At 43.2% G+C, this 23,647-nt stretch overlaps 2 protein-coding genes across 4 annotated transcripts in view; one reads left to right on the top strand and one right to left on the bottom strand.

The window, feature by feature from the left end:
- Window positions 1-1,487: 1,487 nt before the first annotated feature.
- Window positions 1,488-23,541, bottom strand: git1 (G protein-coupled receptor kinase interacting ArfGAP 1). 3 transcript variants are annotated; one of them, XM_080889376.1, is made up of 21 exons: window positions 23,162-23,541; window positions 17,652-17,785; window positions 15,362-15,474; window positions 14,562-14,667; window positions 13,892-13,978; window positions 13,649-13,779; window positions 13,422-13,516; window positions 13,247-13,289; window positions 13,023-13,067; window positions 11,905-11,953; window positions 11,477-11,549; window positions 10,783-10,880; window positions 9,899-10,007; window positions 9,420-9,544; window positions 8,254-8,406; window positions 7,114-7,449; window positions 5,848-5,910; window positions 5,429-5,505; window positions 4,983-5,153; window positions 3,736-3,799; window positions 1,488-3,637 (listed from the first exon to the last, which is right to left on the bottom strand). In XM_080889376.1, exons 1-21 carry the CDS (start codon window positions 23,211-23,213, stop codon window positions 3,422-3,424), a joined length of 2,340 nt encoding a protein of 779 aa, XP_080745502.1. In that variant the 5' UTR covers window positions 23,214-23,541; the 3' UTR covers window positions 1,488-3,421. The 3 variants fall into 3 exon arrangements, with proteins under 3 accessions (XP_080745502.1, XP_080745503.1, XP_080745504.1); XM_080889377.1 differs by lacking the exon at window positions 13,023-13,067 and adding an exon at window positions 12,570-12,596; XM_080889378.1 differs by lacking the exon at window positions 13,023-13,067 and having other exon boundaries at window positions 23,162-23,540.
- ankrd13b (ankyrin repeat domain 13B) overlaps window positions 22,153-23,647 on the top strand; it is a 47,904-nt gene continuing 46,409 nt past the window's right edge. Inside the window, exon 1 of the mRNA XM_080889382.1 lies at window positions 22,153-22,296. The gene's annotated coding sequence lies outside the window, so the exon portion shown is untranslated. The remainder of the gene's footprint in view (window positions 22,297-23,647) is intronic.

Raw genomic sequence — 23,647 nt, 5'->3', positions numbered from 1 at the left:
CTGTCGAGCTGTGAAGACACACAGGAATGCGACAGCACAGGCTACAGTGCACTGTCACGGCTGAGAATCTGATGTGTGTGTGCATGTGTGTGTGTGTGTGTGTGTGTGTTAAAGTCTGGCTGAAGAGTCAATGTTTGTACCTGTGCATGGCTTGGTCCAACCGATAAGGGTGAGTGTCTGATGTTGTCTATGTGCTAAATTCTGAACAGAATGAAGGCATATAAAGTCTGCAAAGTGTGACAAAACTGACACAAGCATTAAACATTCACACTAGAGGCACCCTATGTAGTGTCCACTAACTCAGAGGAGGACTGGGCCATGTGCGTTTTTAAGACCCCCCCCCCCTCCTCGTGATCTTTTGAGATGACTGTAGTGTTAAGCCCAAGTGTGCTTCAGACCATACCCCCACCCATATTTCCATATGCCAACTCCAATCCTGCACCCAATGTACTTGAGCTAAGACCTTTGGGAGAGTGCAGTAAATACTGCAGATCCTACGTCATCCAGCAGGTGTTTTGAAAAATAGTGCAACTAAGATCAAATGAGACACGTTGTCATTCCCATCTTCCCATGGATACGAGCAGGATCGTTAATATGTACAATATGACTACATAGTAACACCACACCGTAACCTCAAAACATTCGAACAACTGCAAGTACATCAGGTGCCGAGACTTAAGAGGTGAGCAAGGACTTTGTGAACAGAGGTCATGGCCTGAAGCCCATTTAGGCCAACAAATATATAAATATCTCACAAACAAAAACTACAGCTTAATATAAAATATAGCATGAAAAATATACGTTCATATATATATTTATATATATATATATATGGCTCTAGACTAAAACATGGGCAATCATGATTAAAGGGGACACGTTTTTCTTGCTGGCCCCCTGTGTGTGTTGGTGTGTGTGTGTGTGTATAAGTGTGGTAGTATTTCTGTTGTATCAGCAGTCAGTACGAGATCACCGCAACTCAGCCAGTCATACAAGAGATGATGATGACGATGTGCAAAGGCATTCAATATTAAACAATGATACATTTCAAGAGTTTTTCAACGCACAGTCCAAGTTTCCCTCCCATGCAGAGACATGTGTGCAACTATGTCAAAGACTGAGGGGACATGGACTGGAATCCCACGTAGTGATCAGAGTAAAAGATTTAAAAAATATATATATAAACCATATTTATATATGGGGGGGGGGGGGGGGGGAGTGGACAGAAATGATGAGGCATTACCTCAAGGTGTTTGGAGCCGATTTGTCATCTTGTGGGGAAAAACAAAAAGGCAGCAATACAAGACAAACTGAGATGCGACTGTAGTTTGATCCTTCAGTGTTTCAGGTGAGTAACTGAACGCTGAGATTACACAAAAGAGCGAGGTGAGGAAATCTCTCTGTTACTGAGGAAACCAGCTGCGGGAGCACTGGTGAAGGTTTTAGAGTAGAATCTTAACTTTAAAAAAGGAAAAGGGAGAGAGAGAGAGAAAAAAAAAAAAGAGGACAGTCCTCCCAGAAGTTCCCAACGTGTTTACAGATATGACCATTTTTGTTCGGCACAGTACGCGACTGACATAAGTCGGTTGAACTGCACTGAGTTTTGTTCCCAACGCTGTCTGCAGAAAGGCAGATGGCTAAAAAGAGACAACTTCTGTGGCCCAGATCAGCAGGCTGTGACAGAAAACTGCTCGCAGGCTTCCACAGAAGCTTGTCAAACAGTCTCAAGGGTAAAAAAAACAAACAAAAAAAACAACAACATAATAATACTTGGCAAACTAAATCAAGTGCACCTCAGAATGATATCTGTGATCCTGGTTGCCAGATCTGGTGCTTTTGTTTTTTCTCCACAGGTCTACTTTTAAAGCTCAACTCCCAACACACCAGTGTGTCCGCTTAATGACACTCAACAGTTACCAAGTAAAGCACCCGTGCCACATAAGCACTTTTTGAGGAAGACTGGGGCTTAATCCTCCATGTGGAAACCAGATGTTCTTATTATTCTGCTTGGCACTGCGAAAAAATGATTACGAAGGTGATTCTGAGATTATTCCACTGGCTCTGGTAATGAGGCGAACAGTAAGAGAAATCAAGCGCAAAGAAAGAGAGGGGGGAAAAAGACAGCTGAGGACATGAAGGAGGAGCAGTTGAGATCCTGGTCCTGTCATAATACACCATGCCTTTGGCAACCGTTCAACACCCCACAGCCATAAGATGTATATATCACATGAAGGAAAATGTAATAAAAACTCAACTGTCTTTGAAAAGGAGCGCTTGAGAAATGTCGAGGACCTTTTTTTCACAGGCTGATTCGTGTGTTTGTTTGTTTGTGTGCATGTAGACTTAAATCCCAGTAAGAGGTTAACACATACTCCCACCTGTCTCCATATTCCACTAAATGAGACAAGAAAAAAAAAAACATACATAAAATAAAAAATGACAGTCAGTAAAATTATCAATACAAAGCAAAAACAATAGGCAAGAAAAACAACAACAACAATAAATCACAATTATTCCAGTGTAAGGGTTTTTGTTTCTGTAAGTCAGTAAAAAAAAAAAAAAAAAAGTATTTCTGTCAGACCAAACAGACCTGCACATTCAAAAGGCAAAAAAAGGAGAGGAAAGAAAGGAAAACATGCCAGATCATGCTGTGTACCACCAAAAGAAAGGGAAGGTGATGGGTTTAATAAAAAGAAAAAAAGAAAAAAAAAAAAGCTGGAGCCCCTCCTGTAAATGCTTACCCCCATGTGGAAGGAAGTGTGGGAATCAGACTGAGTGGGCTGCAGGTCCTTCTCTGCACCGGACGCTCATCCAGCCTGGGACAGCGTGGGGGTGCGGGGTCCCTCTTCTTTAGAGAGAGGAAAGAAGAGGAGGAAGGACAACCCGATTCCTCGTAAGGACGGAGGGACGGCGATGGTGTGGAGGCTGTTCTATCTACTTCTCTCTCGGAGCATACGCTGCCTCCCTCCCGAAGCGGGAGAAGGAGGGACGATGAGTTACAAGTGAGAATAAATAAAGCAGTCTATGACACGTATGCTCGTCACAGTTTGAGCAGTTTATGGTACATATCCCATTCCAACAGTCTGCTAAGGTCCCTGTGGGCTGTGGTTCCCGTGTTGGCTCCTTCCTTTCGTCCTTCCCTACTTTCGCTTCCACGCCTGTGGAATTTTTTTCCATTCACTGTAGTGTTTCTATCATACAAACGTCCTCTGCTTTGCTTCCATCCAAATCCCTTCCTTTCTCTTTTCTCTTCCTCATGTCAGCCTTGCTCCCCCGTCACTTCAATTCCTTACCCTTCATCTTGTAGTGTGATCGTACTCCCCTCCCACCCCCTGCCCCTCCCTCTTTCTCCCTCTCCTGGAAGCCCCCTCCCATCCCACTTTAAACCGCACATGCACTGATCCTCCCTCTTTCTTTTGTCGGGTCACTGTTTCTTCTCACGAGTGGTGATTGTGACCAGTTGCTTGGCAGCCTTGGCGATGTCGTAGGCGCACTGGATGACCTGCTGAGTGAGAAGCTGGTAGTCTACTGCAGGAGCGCCAGGCTCCGAAGGCGCCGCCTTACGGCACTCCACCTGCAGTCGTGAGGCACTGGAAGCCAACAGGCGGAGAGAACAGTGGACTGCATCCAGTGCTGGTCGCTGCAGACAGATGGAAGCAATCAAAAAAGAAAAAAGAAGATGTAGATGTAGATGAGAGACACAGTGTGAGAAATAAAACATAAGGACGGGGCACTTACTTTGGGGAAGAGTGAAGCCATCTCTGTGACAGCAGAGTGGATCTTCTCAGAACACGGCACAAAACTGAAAAGAGAGTGATTCTTTAACTGAAGAGTCAAATGAGTCAAGAACTGTGCAACAGCACTAATGCAGGTGAGCAGGCGAGGTTCCTGCAACGACTCCTGTGGTAAAGAGGGAGCTGGTGTCCAGGAAGCAAAGTTTATCAAACTGGGAGTTTGAGTGACTCACGTTAAAGGTGGGTAAAAAAAGAAAAAGTCACACAGCAAATCTTTAATTTTTAACGAGATTTAAATCGATTTCTTAACACCAGCCATATTTATCAATAGAAAGGTTTAGTGTGCTGTAATTAAATAAAACAAAAGAGTTGAAACTGAGGAGAAACACTGCATTAGCCTCAAACTACAATAACTGCATTCTTTCCTTATTACACCTATCGTCATTGGCCCTTGGTAACCCTGGTGACCGTAAGTATGAGACTGCAAATACAAGCACCCACAACATTCTGAAGAGATTATATTTCTTATGTGGCTTCCTCTAGTAAAAGCTGGAAAATATTGCTAGCGTAACAGTTCAGCCTACTGCTGCTGGAGTTAACAACTACATTCTCACTGTGCAGCTGTCGACTATCATTCACATCAGAGTTTACCATTTAAAAATGGAGATTAAGGTGCTGTCTATGTCTATCAGACATGTGCTGCTTTGCATTAATCTGACGGCAGCTGAGCACTTGAGTGCACCCCGCTCATTCTCCTGGAAAAGTCATGAAGGGTAAACTTAGGTTAGGGGACACAGCACCAGTATAAACTTCATGCAGTCACATGATCTCCTGTGTCTATGAGCTGCTCAGCTCTTTTCTAATTTACAGTAAGACTACTTAAAGTAGCTTTTTGGTGGTTTTGGTGCATTTTCACCATTTCTGACCCAGGGGGAGATTTTATTTAAACCGTTTACAGTTTTTATACATGGTCTTATATTTCCACCCCGAGTATACTCTTGTTTCTGTCCTCTGTCTTTCTTTCACATCTTTGTGATTCGGCCTCTCATAATGTCAACATCAACTGATTGTGAATTGCTATGATCTGATTTGATATTGAGGGTTTTTTCTGATTGAAATCAAGAAAAAAATAAGCATAACATTAGCTTAACTCAATGTCTGACAGGCTGGTTGTAAGACACGATTAGATTTGTAATTTCTATGCATTTTATTTTAAGATGAAAAGGACTGTGCCACCATTTTTTCACCTACCTGTCGTGTTTGAACTCCTGAGCGGCCCTGAGCAGCTCCTGGATGTTCTTAGTCACCTGCTCAGTCTTCAGTATGACGTCCTCTGTGCAGGGTAAGGTGGGGTCTGGCTCACCCCCCTCCCCACCCTCCTCAGGCTCCCCACGGCCTTCCTCTTCACTGCTGCGGCCCATACTGGATAGGGAAACGCATTACCCGCGCAACAATTAAAACCTCAGATCGAGGACAGTAGGTGACGGTCATGGATGAGCATTTACAGTCCTTATGTGGCATTATGTCAACAGCTTGTGCCCCTCGTTTCTTACTAAAAACTGCTACCTCCACATTTGTGTTATAAGTAATTGAAAACAGTTTCTGTGAATCCATTTAAAAAATAAGATCATTAGAAAAGTAGAAAAGTTGGTTTTAGAAAGCTAGGACATTTTTCAGATTTACATTCAAACACTGACCTTACTGAGGCGTCGTACAGTTGTGTGTTGTCGTAGTCGCTGTCGGTGCCACTGCCGTGCTTCTCTGGTTTAGGGACCTGGAAGAAAAACACAGCAGGAACTAAATAATCACCACACATCATGTCCTGTAAGTATACCTCTTCAATCAAAATTCTAATTTTCATTTGTTTCCATGTAATTGAGATGGTTTCCACTGATGTCCATTAAATGGGACAGATATTACACTACATTTAGTATGTGGGTAATTCTAATGGGATGAGGGATATTCTGTGATTGAATCTCAGGATTAGGGCCAACAGCAACAGACCCATGAGACGCTGGTTTGGATAAAACAATGTAAGCCAATAATCTCAACTTTCTGAATGCATTAAGTGGAGGATCATAAAAAGAAATGAAGAGCCAAAACAGCAGCAGCTCACCATGTATCTACCCATCTCTGCAGATCCAGACAGATATGGACTCCCTGAGCCGCCCTTCCTTACCTGGGAAGACAAAGGGAACACAAGGATAGAGAGAGGATGAGAGAGAGATGGAGGAGCATGGGTGAGGCCAGAAAGAAGATTAAAAAGAAATTGAAATATTAGCAGAAAGAGACAGATGATGAAATGAGCAGGGGGGAAAAGAAGTTTTCTTTTTAAATAAACAGCAGGAAAACAAGGCAAACGAGTCAGTGAGAGCAGCACTGAACAACTCAACGGCCCATCATCTTTTTCTACACTACATGCCTCGCTGCTTATCTAACAGGAAGCAAACATACTGTCAACTAATCTAGCTTCTTCTGCTTGACTTACACACGGCACACAGCATCTAAAAAGAGACTACCCACACTCAATACTAATGTTGATCTCTGAAAAACAAAATGCATAATTACATACTGTGAGATAATACTACAAACTCAAAGACGAAATGGCAAACAATGCAATGACAGACAGAATGCTTACATCCAGAGGATGCACGGCTGCACTGCAGTGAGCAAAGAACGGACAGGTGAAGAAACAGACAGACAGAAAACAGACAAACAGGTAAATCTCTGTGTGAAGAAACAGTCACCAACTTGGTGCGGCGGTGAGATGTGTCTGCATTCTGTAGCTCTATTAACGTGCTGTAAACTAAATGCTGCTGAACTGCTCACCTGGTTGTCTGCAATATGAGAAACTTTTTTTTAAATTTTATTATATCTTTTCTTTAAAGTGGCGGTGAAACAAAAATGAACTTCTGTGCATCTGTGTGTGTGATCCCAGCATTTCCAGATTAAGCAACTGTCCAGCAGCAAAGACGTCAAAGGGGTTTGAAAAGGTCAAAGTGTGCAGAGCAGGCTATGCAGCGGTGTATCAGAGGCTTTTGCCAGGCAGCAGAACAGAGGAAACAGTCCTTTTTTGTTGTTTTTCTTTCCCATCTTTCTCCTTCAGGTCACACGTATGCACTCCATCATTTATGCAGTTTTAAAGCTCAATATAACAAATCTTTTTGAACCATTACAAAACTTCCCTTAAAAATGGGTTCGTGCACAACTGCATCTTTTGAAAGAGAAGGACTGAGAACTGAGATGCAAGGGGAAAGAAGAGGGGGGGAAATGTAAAGATCAGGATCAGACCATCACCTATTTAATCAGGCCAAAGACAGGCAATCAGAGCCACCGAGGCGAAGGTGGTGAGTGGAAAGGGGACAGGGCCGTTCTAACTTACGCTGGCTGTGTTGAGGGGCTGCAGGCGGGGCACTAGGGAGTCCAGGACTGGGGGACCGTGGGCCGTGGGGCCGGGGGCCGCCCCTGGCTCGTACATTGAGAAGGCCTGGCGTTCCCTCCGGTGAGGGTGGGAGTGGGGGGTGGCCGAGGAGGGCACCGAAAGCACCGGTGGGTCCCCTCCTGGCCCAAATCCACCCACTCCACCTCGCATCCCACCCACTGCCCAGTGGCCTCCTGTTCCCCCACCTCCACCAGGTCCCCCTACCCCATGGCCAGCTGCTCCCCCAGCCTGCTGGCCCCTCCGTAGCGCACTGTTCTCTGTCTGCATCCGGGTGATCTAAAGGAGAGGAGGAAGGCAGCAGGGAGGGATGAGACAATGGAGGGAGGGATGGAGGGAGGAACATGGGAAGGTTGAAGGGAATTGGGGGGGGTCAACTGAACGGTCAAAAACAAGCATCCATATTCAGGCTCATATTGGGCTTCACATATTAAGTCAGTATTGAGGGGGGGGGATGCAACACATGGTATTACACTACAATAAGCTGGGACTGGGTCTTAGGGAAGGGGTGGAGGGCTACAGTACATACCTGAAAATACAGTGTTTGTGTTCAAGGGGTCAATGAGGGGAAACTGTAGGATCATCTGCCCTGAGGTACTGTTGCCTAGCGCCCTAATCTGACACATTTGTTATTTGCAGTGTGTTTTTTTCTATGTTTGTTTCAAATCTTCATTAAATCCTCAGTGACATGAGAAGATGAACACATAAATGAATCACTTAAGCCGGTCGCTAATGAACATATTAGGGAAATGACAATGACTCACGGGGGAAAAAAAAGATGCAACAATGAACAGCACATGAGCTCCATCAAAAGTAAATAACACCCTGACGGGGAAAAATCATCTTGCAAAGATATTAATTTATTCAACTGTCTCTCCATCATTATACCCCCTTTCTGTCTGAATCAACTGCCCCATCTCTTTTACCAATCTGCCTCGTGTCTTCTAGTCATCATTACCAAGCACATCTTTTATTCCAACTTCTATTCATTTTGTATTCTCTTTCTAAGAAGCCACGCAGCAAACCCTTTATTAGTCTGAATGGTCACTGCTAATCCTCTCGTTCCACCTGCACTCCTCCTACCTCCTTCTGGAGCCGCCGGAGCTCCTCGCTCAGGTTGTTGTTAACCTTCATCAGCTGCTGCACCTTAGCTTCTGAGGAGGCCAAAGCCTTCTTCACCTCCAGATACTCCTGCAGGGTGATGGGACCATCTGACAAGTCTGAGGAGTCCATACTCTGGATCGATAGGAACATATAAGGCAGGAGGTCAAACGGGTCGAAAGATTTGGGGAGGGGTTGTGACTGAACTCCTTCAATACATTCTGTATTTAGTGAAATTCATGCATTAACAAGGTTCTAAATGTGGTTGTAATTTATACATTTTTTTTAAGCTGTGGAAAAAAAACAAAAAAAAACAGCCGTGGCTTTGAGGCAAGAAGAGGCCTAACTTGAAGGTAGGATCTCACACACACACACACACACACACACACACACACACACACACACACACACACACACACACACACACACACACACACACACACACACTAGACCTTTAGTTCTTGCTCTCAATATTCCCACTCACTTCCTGCCACCCCACAGCCTGCTCAGATTCAGCCCTCTACCACTCCCTGGAATTAAACCAATAAATACACCTTTCATAAACTACACTTTATAGCCTTCTGCTTGTGCTTCATTCACCACTACTTCTATTACCCCCTGCTTCATACTAGAACACACAATTCTTCGATGCTGTGAGCACCGTAAAACAACAAATCCATATATTTCCTTGGATTTAAAGGCGAGTAGATCCTCCAGCTTGGCGGGGTTTTACCCTGAGCATGAAAAGAAGCTTGTTACTGGTTTAGCTTCACTTCTACCCCTCCCACATGATTTTTCCTTCCTTTTGTTTCTTAAATCTGTCTCCTTCTCTTTTCCCTCCCATTACACACGCTCTCTCTGTGCATGAACAATGCCTTGTCTGACAGGGACCCAGAATAGCTGATGATGTCACTCAGGAGCTATGTGGCAGCCATGAGTATGGCCACTTTCCGCAAAGCATGTTGGGAGAAGCAGTCATTCAAGCCACTAAACTGTGGAAAAGCTTTGCTTACTAATATGACTGAATGAAATTCAGGGATAGAGGGAAAGGAAACACATCAAAATGGTGATTAACAAGTATGAAAGCCACAGAAATGTGGGGTAAAGGGTAGCTATTTAGAGAAAAAAAAGTGTGTCACGCTGTATACCTTTGCACGGTTGCTACGTTGCGTGTTGTTGTTGTTCTGGGTGGTGAGCTCGCTGTCTGTGTCCTCGTCAGAAGCTACACTGTCGTAGTCATGCTGGTCATCATCGATGCCCAGGTCCAGCGGGTCTGATAACAAGGAGAAGAAAAATCTGCCCATTTACAGTTTTCTTTCACGTAATATTAGCACTCGCTCTTCTCTCAAACGTGATCTTTCTCCTGGGAGTGCTTAAAGTAATAACACAGTTGTGTGTCGTACTTGACCGTTTCATGTAAGAATAAACTGTCACACAGGAATGATTCTCTTATAACTGTGCTGCTGCTGCGACACAGGTGATTTTAAAAGTTTTAAGGTTTTATGCTTTGCAGACTTTTGCACACTGGTATAAATCAATAAATGGATATCTATGCATCGTGCATATTAATCAGGTTAGATGGCACTGCCTTCAAAGTTTAAAGTCTAGCCCTCCCTCCCAGTCTCACCAGTAGGGCTAAGACCTTTTCCCTGCTGTCTCCTTTTGGCGTCACTCAAGATGTCGATGATGAGGGTAGCAAACTCCCGGGCGTTGAAACGGGCGAGCTTCTGGCGGCCCTGAGAAAAGAACAAGCCGGGAGTTACACAAACACATGCGCACACAAACACTGGCATCAAAGCCTGAAATTCAGTTCTGCATTTTTGTTTTTTAAAATCATGAGCTGAGTATGAGACAAATACAATGGGGCCCATAGTCAGTGGTTCAGTGCCTGTGTGACTGCTGTGGTCAGTTACCATGTGCTGTGGAAAAACACAGTCATACTCTCAACACACACAGCAACACAACATGTGCAAAGGAACATAAACTCTACAATTAGGTTAGCGTCCAGGCATCTGCATAAGAGCACAAGAAGGTCAGCTCCTACCAAAGTGTAAAACCATTCACAGAAGTTCGACTCTAAAGATGTGATTTCTTCTGTTTTCGACCATAAATAGGAGCCTCTGACCACAGTGAACTGCCCAATCACGTGAAAGCAAACGTGGCCATGTGGGAGTTGTTTGTATGTGTGTGTGTACACTTGGGTTTGAGTGTTTACACCAAAAATGAGCCATTCAGATGACTATAAACTTTGTAAGTGGACTTGAGATTTCGCTCTCTACCTCACAGGGAGAGCTAGAGAGATAAAGAGAGAGTGCAGAAAGATTACACTCTCACATCTGAGGAACAGCCGCTGCTAATTTCACACTCCTTTCTCTGTCCCCCCCCCCCAACAAACACATAAACTGCCTATCTAAGAAATAAGAAATCTCCATTTTGTCTTTTTTTCCTTCCCCCCCTATCTGTTCCTTTAAATCAGTCATTACAAACGTATACAAGTATGTGCGTGTTTACCTGGTTGCGCGTTGCAGAGTATTCAGGGTTGACTGGTAGGAAAGGGACTGCGCTGCGTTCTGTTACCAGAGTGCTGTGGTTCTGGGTCGTAAGCCACACTGGAGACAAAAACGTAAAGCAGAAAATAAATCTGTGAGTGCGCGTTCAAACAACAAGGTCGCCCACATCCAACCACACGCAGCCCATCCACCCACACATCCACAGAGATATAAACAAAGTACAGCGAATCTCTTACAGTGCAGTTTTGTGTGTGCTGTTGGTGGTGTGTCTACAAGTCTATCCCTGCTACTTACCTGTGTGCTTCAGTCAGAAAGCGCGCTCTGACTTTTGCCCATACTGAAGGAAAGGGAGAGAAGAGAAGGAAAAAAGAGAAAGAGCGAAGAGGAGGAGAGAGACTCAAGAATTTGCGAGGCACTTCCTCGCTCCATTCTCCTCCCCCTCTTTCACTCAAAACATTTTGGCCTTCCTCTTTAGCAGTTTTTCCCTTCTCTCGTCGCCCTGTCCTTCATTTCACTTCCTCTTTCTTTGGCGCTTCTTATCTTTATATCAGCTTCACTCCCATAACTTTTCCTCAAAAGTTTTTACATTTTTCTAGTTTGTTTCAACATCAATTGGTCCACAAAGGGGAAAAAGCCCAAACGCACAGGCCCAGGCAGACAGTCGTAGAGGGTATAAAGGAAGCGATAAGGCTCACCTGCATCATTTTCTCTGCGATCCACCTCGTCATAGACGTCCATTGCTAGCTCCTCAAACAGCCGATTGTTGAGCTGCCACACATGCGCACACAAATTGACATTAGCGGGTCTTATTCTACATGTCTATATAGATACAGCACGTGCTGAACAATAAGCATCAGCGTGACAAACCAGAGAGAGCAGATGAAATAAAATGAATTTAATAACAATCTCTCAGATTGACATGGAGAGAACAAACAGCTATGAGCAGAAAATCTGTTTGTGACAACAACTTTTCTTTTCACCCAACAAAAACTCTTTTCTTGTATTTTTTATTTTTTTATTTTTTTACTTTCAAGAACCTGTTTAAAAAAAAACAAATCCCCCCAAAACACAACAGCCTGTTGCTTTTGACATTATAACCATAAGCTATGTAAATTCAACTCACCGCTTGGAGCTTCTTCTTGGCAGCCTTGGCCAGTTCTGAGAGGTCCAGACTAGAACAAAAACACAGAAGATGACAATCAAAAAGGCATCGTAAATATACAGTGGAATAAAGTCGCAGGGAGGAAGGGGACAGGGGAGGGAGATATGAGATGGAAGAAAAAAAGTGAGAGGGGTGGAGGTGGAAAGGGAGTTTTTTCTAGAATGAGGAGGGAAGGCGGGACAACTTGTTCTACTGGTGACTGCTGGTCAGGTAACAACAGCAATATAAATGTGAGTTGGCTTTCACATATTATGCTGTAAGGGTGTCAAGTTTGTGACACAGTGAGATTACAGAGATTCGAAGCTTTAAAGACTGATCTGAAACTCTTTAAATATGCTCTCGCTATGGCCAAAGATGTCACTAAGGATACACGCGGAAGTAAACTTTGAATATGCGAAAAAGCCTGGTGTGATTCAAACACTCGACAGTCTTTCAGTTACAAGACTTCTTGATTGTTTACATCTGTTTAAATCTTTACAGCTTTATAATCTATAAACAACTGTTCAATGCCACTCAAGAAAAGCTGGATGCATTGTGGGATACATGAGAGATGGAAGTATACAGAGAGGGGACCGATGGGGAGAAAGAGATTCTGGGGGAAAAAAGAACAAGGAAAGTAAAGATACCTCTGTGTCGGGCACTTAGGACGAGCTCTGACTCCACCAAGCACAGCGAAATGGAGAACAGAAGTGAGAAAAACAAGAGAAACAGACAGAAAGAAGGGGAAGAAAAGCCACATGAAAACAGCTTTAATTGTTGTTAACAAGAGGAACCATTCACCAGAAACAGAACAGATGCAAGTGGAGTTAAGATGACAGCACAGAAGTAAGACCCATTTCAGTAACGAACAGATCTGGAGGTGCAACACATCTCTGAACTGTAGCTGAGAAAACCCAGCGCCCATCAAACAAGTGAAAGAAGCCGTGCTAAGAAATGCTGAACTCGATGTGTCATGGCCTGAGCACTCGTGTGTCTTTCAAATCCACGCTGCAGTTCAGCATTACTTAACCAAGCGCGCTTCAAGTATCTACCTCACCAAATTCACAGTGAACAGACAGCTTAATAAAGACTTCCTTTACCTAACTCCTTTGTGGGGGCTTTGGTGCCACCCTGTGGTCAGAACACTAAATTATATCAATACATACATGTCAGACAGAGAAATTAAGCAGTCACAGAAGTAAGGCAAGTTTGGCAGCTGCAAGTTTAATCATGTAGATATTTGTTTTCAGGCAATTAAACGACAACAGACTTGCAGCTGTTCATAATCAACTTAAGACAATAAAAATGATCATTTGGTCCATACCTGTCTGCCATTTGAGGAATGATATAGTGGCCATTCTTGTGATCTGGGAGAGAAGAGAAAAACGTAACAACCAAGTAACAAAAATCTACCACAGTACGTTACTGAGGTTAACTGCTGTGCTTAAAGGCATGTGAAGAGGAGAACAAAAACAAGAAAAACTGGTGCATTAGGTTACCTGGACGCCGACCGCACAGGTAGAAGGCTAACCTGTCCGTCAGCTCATACTGACACTCTACCAGACGCTCTGCTAGCTCTATATGGCCCGCCTGCCTGGAACACACACGCGCACATGAAATGATTCTACTTGTGTTGTGTTTACCATTAGATGACTCAATTCCAGAGCTGAACAGGGTCTAAATGCAGGTTTTGTATTTACTGAATTGTGCTTTCAAATTCCTGTACCTAGCATAGTCCATAGGTGTGCGTCCGTTAATGTCAGGCGATCCAGGGTCTGCACCATACACCACGAGCAGCTCAGCCTGCAAGATCTGCCCTGCCTTGGCTGCCACATGAAGTGGGGTAGTGCCTTTCTCCTGTGGGAAACACACAGAAACACAGTCACAAACAGAGACGCCTGGCATAAAGAGAGTAAGTTAACAGCACAAGACAAAATGTGAGTCAGTGGTAGATTTATTTTGTCCTGACCGGGTGGAAGAAGTTGGCCTGAGCGCCGAGGGACAGGAGCCGAAGACACGTCTCTAAACTCCCCGTCCGCACGCTTGAATGAAGTTGCTAATAGAGAGGGAGAAACAGACAGGTAGAGAGGAGAGAGAGAAACGGGGGGAGTCAGGGCGGAAAGATTAAACATCACAGAGAGAAGGAAACAAACTGAATTCCCTTATTAGCCCATAGAGGCAGCACAGCGCTAGAGATGATTGTTGCATCCTGCTGTGTCATTCAGATCACTCCCTGCTGGGTTGGGGGGGGGGGTAATAAGTAAAAGAGCATCTGTGTGTGTTTGCCTGAGTGCATGCTTATGTGCAACGTCTACTACTGACATTCATAAAGGAAACAACCTTTGTGCTTAGACTTGCTGTTCCACAGTATAGCTGTGTCAGTATAGGCTAATTAACCTGAACTCATAACATCCTACCCATCAGCTCAGTACAGAGTAACATTAGAGCGCAGATTAAAGACAATACTGGTTTTCTGTTATCATCCAAACAAGTGCAGAATCCTTCACTTAGCGGATAAAAGAAAGCATGCTTATAGGTCTACAGATGACAAGTCGAGTTAAATTATTCTCTAATTGTTTATCAAGAAAAAACAAGTGTCGCACGTATTCAAGTCAGCAGCTGTGTTTACGTTTTCTTACCTTACTGAGATCTTTAGTGGTGACGCCGTCGTCATCACGACAGGGCAGCTTGTGCACGAATGCGAGCATCTGGTATTTGGCTCTGATGAACTCTGACTTGGTGGGACTGCACAGGAGGGGAAGTTGAGATGGTTACCAAAAGCCCAGGCCTCAAAGGTAAACAAGAACACTCGAGGACAAAATATGTGGAACTGCAATTCATGCAATAAACCCTGTTATACAGGAAAATGCGTTTTAGCATCATGACTGCAAGTGCATATGGCGCCCCACCGAGGGATTTGAAGCCCCACTAGAGGTAAGGTCATTTTGATTTGACTTCATTTTTCCCTCTCACCCCCTCACTCTCATCAAATAGAAAGATCAGGCGCCTTTCTCTGTGAGGTACAGACACAGAAAGTGCTGTAATAATAGACAAACAGCCCCCCAGCAGTAATAAATAATCTCTACAGTGAACCGAACTGATGGGTTATGCCTAGTTTCCCAGTTTGCTTTACATAAATGGATAAAGAAATAAATCTGATGAACACTGCAGAGGTTTTTAAGAGGCAGTTCACACTAAACCTCCATTTTCCGGTGAAAAAGAAATGAGCAAATATTTTTCCTGCGGGTCCCGATCTCATGACTCTCCCAAAGCCATATTTCAGCCCACAATGCACTAATGTACTTAGAAACAAATACTAGTTGCAATTGTTCTTCACCAGTCAAAAAAAAAGAGAGAGAGAGAAAAATTATGCTTACAAAGGGACAATAATTTCTCTGTGTCCTAATGTGGATTTTGAGCCCGTGCAGAGCATACTTACTGGACTTTGTCCTGGGGGTTCGGTTTCCTGCGGCCACTCTGCACCTGAGCCGGGTCCAGGAGACTGTGTTCCCATATGGAGTTGGCCCCATTACTGGCCAAGGTCTGAACCATCTGAAACACAAACGCGTACACACACACACACACACACACACACACACACACACAGAAGTGACTCAGTGATGGTTTGCTGTCATGAGCATGTTTTATTAAAGTCAGTGTAAAGCAGTGTGTTTGGAGTTTGTCACACGGAAGAAAAATGTGTTATCCTCTGGCTAAACTGACTGTTAATCACAGAAAATTAGGTTTCAATATCCTGAAAAAAAGAAAAAGCAATATTCTCTGCTTGGAGACGCTGTCTACTGAAGATGCTACGACTGTGCGCCCAATCATGGGAAGGCAGTTTCTTATGAAGATAAAGTACCTCTACAATTTGAGAAATGGATTATCAATCTAGAAGCTTTTTCTGTACAACAACCAGGCGATCAGCTCATTATGACCACCTGCCTAATATTGTGTTGGTCCCCCTTTTGCTGTCAAAACAGCCCTGACCCATCCAGGCACGGACTCCACTGGACCCTGTGTGCTGTGGTATCTGGTACCAAGATGTTAGCAACAGATTGCAAAGAAACCTTTAAGTTTAAACATTGAAGTCCTGCAAGCTGCGCGGTGCAGAAATGATTCATCAGACCAGGCCACCTTCTTTCATTGCTCTGTGGTCCAGTACTGATCCTCATGTGCCTACTGTTAGTGCTTTCAGCAGCTGATTGGGGTCAGCATGGGCGCACTGTCTGGTCTACAGCTGAGGCCCTACTGTGATGCTCTGTGTATTCTGACAGCAGTAACCTTTTCAGCAACGTGAGCTATAGTAGAATGTTTGTAGAATCAGACCACATAGTCCAACCTTCACTCTCCAGTGAGCCTCCGCTGCCCATGACTCTGTCACCCGTTCATCCACAGACAACCTGCTGTTAGGGCGTTTTCACATCTGATTCGTACTCTGGTTCAAATCAGTTAATGAGTCGGTAAACTTGTAGCCGTTCCCCCGTGCTTTGGTTTGTTTTCACGCAGAGAAAAATCCAAGTGAACTCCAAGTGAACCAGAATGTGTCACTACAAACCACGTGACAATGTTCAGTCTGCTTACTAGCCAGATGTGTCTGGAAGAAGGCGCTGTGTTCTGGACTATAACAGAATTTACTTTCATTAGCATTTGCAGATCTATCAGATTCTAACCCCTAACCCTGTGTGGCTGCTGGATGTTTTTAGCTCAAACTTGCTAATTGGTTTGGATCTAGGTGGGATCACATTCACACCATAAACCCCTCCAAAGGTTCTCGGTGCAGTCGTTGTGGTCTGCACCTGAGTGTGATTACAGTGTTTGCACCTGCACACATGAACCACACCAAAAAGGAAAATGAACCAAGTTTGACTTAAACGGATCAAAAACCGCACGTGTGCAAATACCCTTAGAGGTGCACAGGGCCGGAACCACCATACATTGATTGTGTGTGTGTGTGTGTGTGTGTGTGTGTGTGTGTGTGTGTGTGTGTGTGTATTTCTTTAGGTCACAAGACCATCACATTTACTAACATTAGCAAATGTTTCATGAAAACGATGCTTTTCTACAACATGCAAAAGTCACATTCAGAAAGTAGAAGACTTCCTGGGGTCTACTGATGCTAATGCAGTTCTATATGTTTTAAAATTACATCAGTGTTATGACTCCAGTGCATCACTGAAACATAATTTCTGGACTGGCCAGAAAATATTGGAAGAAATTAGTTTAACAGCTTATTTTCATAATTCAGTATCATATAGCTCACAGTCACAGTGATTTCTGTAACTATTATCTAACACATATAATGTGTTACGAAATAAATCTAAATTATCTTCAGTAAAGCTGCAGAACAACCCTGATACACATTTGTGCTCTACACTGGAATCAAAACTGGTTATAAAACCAATAAAGCCAAAAACTCCCACACTCCTCATGCCTCCTTAATTACAGGATGAAGCTGAAGCAGCACTAAGCACCTAAACCTGCATTAAGGCCATACTGAGACGAACACAGATATACAACAAGAGTACAGACAGACTCACAGATCAAAGTTAAACTAGATGATCAAATAAAAAATAAACACAAACTGCAGTACTGTGGATTTGCATCTTCTGAGCTGACTAAGATTTCTGCAGTAGCTCTTCTTTCGGTGGCACTATTCTGGGTACTGCGTTTGTCTCACAAGCCCTTCCCCGTTTCTCATTCCTTCGCTCTTCATTTCTCAGACTTACCTGCAGTAGGGAGGGAGGCCATCCGCTGTGCCTCAGGTGCTTGACTATGGAGATGTGGCGGCCTAAACTGCGGTGGACCGAACAGCATTCATCACAAATCAGGACCCCTCGGTTGATACTGGTCCAGCCCGGGTCTGACAGACAGAAATACACAGAAAGCATTAGGATTTTCATAAGCACACTGTGACTGATAATTAGATTTTGGAGATTTTTAAAAATATTAAGTGCTTTCCATCCAGGCCACACGAACATACTCATAAATATCCACGATTTATGACGTGGGTGGTCCAAATTACAGTTTACTACACAACTATAATGCCATTTTTCCCAAGGAAGAGATGCAGTCTACCTACACTGCTACTCTTTTGGGCTTCAGTCAATATCAAGTCAAACATATGTGCGTCTTTTTTTATAGGTCTTTTTATCTGCTTCTGAGCAAAACCACATGATGGATAAAATAAAGATGAGTACCAGACAGTGATCCTGTCACAGATATTCCAATTAAGTTTCTAAGTTTTATACATTTCTCAGCTGAATGAGCACCTGGTTTGTATTATGCACATTAAGAGTAAAGCAGGATGTATATGTCAGTAATAAATCAAAGGGCTTTTATAACTGAGAGAATTTTGAATAAAAACTGGGTTATTGAAAAGACAAGAACTAGACATTTTTAAATATTAACTCTGAAAACTGACTTAAATAATGCAGAAATGAATCATGTGAAAGCACAACTATGTGGACACAGCTACATGGTTAACACTGTTGCCTCATAGCAAGAAGGTCTGAGACTCAAATTAGCCCATCTGGCCGGAGCCTTTCTGTTTAGTTTGTATGTTCTCCCCATTGCCTATAGGTGCAAATGGTTATCTGTCTCTATATGTTAGCCCTGCGACCAGCTGGCGACCTGTCCAAGCTGGCTGTACCTCGCCTTTTTCCCTATGACCATGGGATAGGCTCCAGCCCCTCCGTGATCCTAAATTTGATGGACAGATGATTCGACATTTCCATATATCAGATAGTCTTTTTTTTTTCTTTTAGGCATATTACATATTAAAGTGATTTCCCTAACATTCATTATGTGCATGTATGTATTTACTCATTAACGCTCTCCCCGACTTTGCCCAGATCAGCTGGTGTTGCAGACTGCCCTCTGGTTGACAAACTATGCAACACTCAAAACACAGTTGAAGGGTGTTTCTCCCTTTTATCTTTTACTTTTTTATTCTCATTTATCATCTGTTATAAACGCTAAAGCCGATGAGCAAATAGTTAATACTGGCTTATAATATCAGTTTGCTTGGTCAGGCTCTGATTGCAATCAATTTTAGATATTCCTGTGAAGAACTGTGCAAGTCTGATAAGAAACAGTTATAAATAGCATTTTTACAAATATACACGTTAGCTTGCACCTTACAGTCATAAACAGCTAGGAATGAGACAAGTTGTACTTTGCTGCCACCACTAAATATTACTAGTTTATTACAATGGCTTGACAAAGAAACCTGTTTTAATACCTAAGAGAAGAAACATATCTCTAAATGGGTGCAAATGAGGTGAGGAAGTGAAGGGCAGCAGCAAAGGCCAGTGCCAGTCCAATGACACTGAAAGACTGAGTCTGGGTTATGTTTATGCCCTCAGGACCCTGACGCGATGAATGCCTCACAACTAACACAGTCTGCAGTATCAAAACAAGCATCTGCACACTTACATGCACACTGTTCACGCCCAAACGCACACACATATCTACAATGTGTGTTGGTCACACTCAGCCTGGGATAAAAACTGTCTGGGCTTAGGGTATTAATGGAGCTAAAATAGTCCATCATCAGATGAACCGGCGTGCTTTAAGTCTTTTTGCCCATAGAAAAAAAGAGGGAAAAAAAAGAAATATGAAATGCAAAATGGCTTTGAAAAAAGCAATAGCTCAGTTTAGAACAGCAGCCCCGTAGGCTTTAAAGGCCTCAGCAATTTAATTCCTTAATCTGTGTAATAAATATTAAAAAAAACTCCCACAGGCTAGGCTATCTGCCTGGTCTGCTAAATCAATATGAGGCTATGCCATTAAGCTATTAGAAGTGGATAGACTATTAGCAGTGCTGTATTGGTGAAATCTGCAGCATGTTGCTGCATAATGTTGCCTAAAGTTGGCCTAATTCATCAATCTAGTATAGCATTTGTTTTTATAAGTGTCAGCTAACCCTGCACAAAAACATATGCTACAAATGAGTGCAAGTTTTTAAAATTGTGTTACACTCCACTCTTAAACACTGAGATAGCATGTTGCACACATCTGCATACTTTGGCCGTTAACGAGTTAGCTTCAGGCTTGTTTGGTGTATATCACAATATATACACATATATGTGTTTATATACAATATAAACACAATTAATACAGTGTTTAATTGTACTAAGTGTCAGCTTGCCGGATTTACTCCATCTTACTTCTAATTTTAACCAAACACAGCAACAACAGCAAAGCCTGACAGGGACACCAACACGACATATCGACTCAACCCCGCTGTTCTCTTCTGTGAATAGTTGCACAAGAGTTTCAGTTTCCTAAACAAATGCATCTGTGCGAAATAAAGAGTTTACTATAGTGACGATGTGATTCATTGTTGCCCGTAAACTGTGCAGATTGCCATGGTGTGACATTAAAGACTCCTGAAGCTTGGCTACGAAAAGGAGTATCAGTCGTCCTTTGTAGCCATGCCATTGAGTTATCCCCCAGTATGACACAAAGCTGGGTAGTAGGGAGGTGGCCTGTCACCAGGGGCTAGGTCAGCATTTTGCAGAAAGCACTGCGTGCGTGTGTGCGTAAGTCGCAAGGAGGGGCTGCATGCAGAGAGATGATGGTTGTAGAAGAAATGCACGGCTAGTAACAGGTACGCGAACAAGCCATCTACCATTGTGAATGCCTTATTTTGTCTAGTAAATAAACTAAAGCTTTAAAATATAACTAATATGTCACAGATAATGTGCATTTAATTATTCTGCAAGTTAATATAGTATCAACGAAAGGAGTTCAGCTGGGGTTTCATCAGTATGTAAAAAGTAACTCAAGGGGAACCAGAAAAGGAAAATAGGTGCTGAAGCATGTTAGTAAGTAATAATAGCAAGGTGTACAATGCAAGGCTGGACTGCAGCACTTAGACATAGGGGTGGGTTTTTATAATCGATTCATCGATTAAAATCGATTCTGGCTTGGATAACGTAAAATCGATTCATTAAAATCCTGAATCGATTTTTTAATATAAATTTATTTTGTCCGAAATGCCAGAATCTCTGGTGACATCTCACAAAATTTCAAGAACCACCAAACAGTAAATGAGAGCAGGTACAGGGATTCTGCACATAGACTTAAACACACAGCGCGACCCGCGGATCAGAATCAGTTAGATGTCGCCTTTCTCACAGTCGGGGCTGAAAGCCGACAGCTCGCTGATCCGGGTCCGCGCTTTGTGTTCACGCCCTTTATGCGCTGATTCTAAAGCTGTTAGTTTGATCTCTCTCCAAACAATATTGACCGAACCAGCAGCAAAAGAAGATCCAAACGCTTCACATAAACATCGTCATGAATTCACTCTTTTACTGTTTTGCTTCCATTGCGATGCGCAGCTCTCTCTCTCTCCCTCCCCCTCTCTACCTCTCTCGAACAGTTTCGCTTTCTTCATTATTCGCTTGCTTGTTACGCACAAGTCTACTGTTGTTTACAGCGCTGTCGGCCGCTGTTTTTTTCCCTTTTACATTCTTCCGAAAAGAAAACCTCATTTCTGCTGTTCAATACTGAACAAATTTAAACTTTTTAATATTATTCAAAATGCAAAATGCTTAGCCGTGTGTCTAATAAAACCGCTGTAACGTCAGAGGTAATGTTCATTAATTAATGGTTTTCTTTCGTTTTTGATGTACTGCAGAATATTTTTATAAAATCCCAGGCCAGGAAAATCACCTTCATGTTTTTCTGTGTTTTATCCTCAGCTACTTTGACACAAAGGCATCTGCTGTGATGCTCACACCTTGGATAAAGTCTTGCGAGTGTCAGCTTCCTTTTTATAGATACAAAAATATGTAAATGTTCTGATCTGAATTATACTTCTGACTGTCAAACTTTCCCAGATTTAAATCGAATCGAATCAAATTAAATCGAATCGTGGATCGAATCGATTTGGGACCTTGTGAATCGGAATTGAATCGATTCTAGAAATCAGTGACGATACCCAGCCCTATTAGACAGTTAAGAGTTATCAGGGGTCGCAGCTGTCATAAGAGCAGCTGCTGCACATGTATACATGAATGAACGCAAGCAAGGCACACAAGATCACCAATGATCAAGGGGATCGAACTGAAACAGCACGTGCATTTGGGGCTACATACGAAGGGTCTTATTGACATTGTCTCTAACTCAGATTTTAACAAACACAGATGGGGCCAAAGGAGAAGTGGGTTGGAAACTAAGCTAGAATTATGGATGGCCATTGTAGTGGAAATCACTACGCCCTGAACAGTATGGATGAAAGCTAAGGCAGGTGAAGCTAGAAATTATGTCCCTTTTCCTTTAAAAACAACAACAACAACAACTTTGTGTTGTACTAGATTAATGGAACTGAGGTGGCTTTTAAATGATTTTGAGGTACAACTACAGGTATGGCTCATTTCAGGTTTATGTTGAACTGTGCTCCAACTTAGGATGACTGTAAACTGAATTTACTCCTATTAATTCACTATTTTATTTCTTAACTTTACTGGAGATATTCTAAAATTATCAAGTTAAACAAACAGAAACTCTAATTAAGTTTTTGATACTTTACTGTATTTTTTAAGCCAAATTGTTGTTAAAGCTACTGACTGGTCGCTGACGCTTTAGCTGAATCAGCTTGGCAATAACTTGGCGTTTAGCAAAAGTTAGCTAAAGTAGCTAACGTCATAGCTAAGCTAGCAGTATAAAAAGCACGAACTCCAAAAGCCACGGGCAAGTGCTAACAATATGATAGCTGTCCATCGATATAAATGTATTATTATATCTTAGGACATTCACTCTACCATAAATTCTTCTATCACACAGCTGCATAATGACTCAAAATCGCCAGCTCGCTAGCCAAGCTAAGCTAACGTGTTCGGAAGTCTGTCCCGGTCACGAAAATCAAAACAAACGTCTCTTCGAGTGGAAAGGCAGCATAAAGCTGACAATGGGATCTTAAACTGCCCCAAATAAACTACTCGTTCTTACATATGGCCATGGTCAAATAAATATACCTATCAAGTTATTCAATGGTTTACATTAACGTTGAGCAGCTGTTAGCTAGAGATATTCTCCCGTTGTGGCAACACGCCTATTTTTTCCAGTGTTTATTTTGGGCCTAAACGACGCTTTGCAGCCCTGGCCGTTTTCCTGCTCTGCAGACCCTCTGACAATGACAGCAACTTCGGCCTTGTTCTCCCACCACGTCGCCCCCATCGACGCATTGTTCCAGTCCCATGGTCTGTTTTCCTTTTTTTCTGTTCCTTACCTGGCGCACTGCAGTCAGCGCAGACTTCTGTTCTTTGTAGCTTTCTCGACATCTCGAAAGTGGATGAAACGAAGAGGTGGATGTCGGCGATGATGTGAATATTCGCCCGTCTTCCCCCCCCCCCGGAGCTACAGACCGACGTCTGCCGTCAACCGATGCGGCCCCTGAATCCCCGGAAGCCGGGTGGTATGATCGGCTTTTCCCCCGGCCAGCTGACGACGACTGAGCTTCCCGTTAATTCCAGCGGTCTGTTCGCCCACGTTCGCTGATGAACTCCGAGGCTGGATCCAAGTTATGTGAACATAGTTAATCTGTTTGTATAAAGGATCTCATCTCGGAATATTGCTACAGTAAATCACCGAGAGACGGCAGCTCTGTACCTGACAGTATCCGCGCTCGCGCTCACTCACACGCGCTCACTCTCTCTCTCTCTCTCTCTCTCTCTCTCTCACACACACACACACACACACACACACACACACACAC

Source organism: Rhamphochromis sp. 'chilingali' (genome assembly GCF_963969265.1).
Source record: "Rhamphochromis sp. 'chilingali' genome assembly, chromosome: 8".
NCBI lineage: Eukaryota > Metazoa > Chordata > Actinopteri > Cichliformes > Cichlidae > Rhamphochromis > Rhamphochromis sp. 'chilingali'.
Note: the sequence above shows the minus strand (reverse complement) of the source record. Positions and strands in the feature narration are given on the sequence as shown.

Bases quoted from the DNA above. Each gene is read 5' to 3' on its own strand.
- git1 (XM_080889376.1), bottom strand. From the start codon at position 23,213: ATGTCGAGAAAGCTACAAAGAACAGAAGTCTGCGCTGACTGCAGTGCG. The intron at 11,954-13,022 runs GTAAAGGAAGTC...TTTTTGTTCTAG, and splicing joins AGCCCCCACAAAGGAGTTAG to TCTGGACCTCTCAGAACTGG. The intron at 11,550-11,904 runs GTGAGTTGAATT...CATGTGTGGCAG, and splicing joins CCAAGAAGAAGCTCCAAGCG to CTCAACAATCGGCTGTTTGA.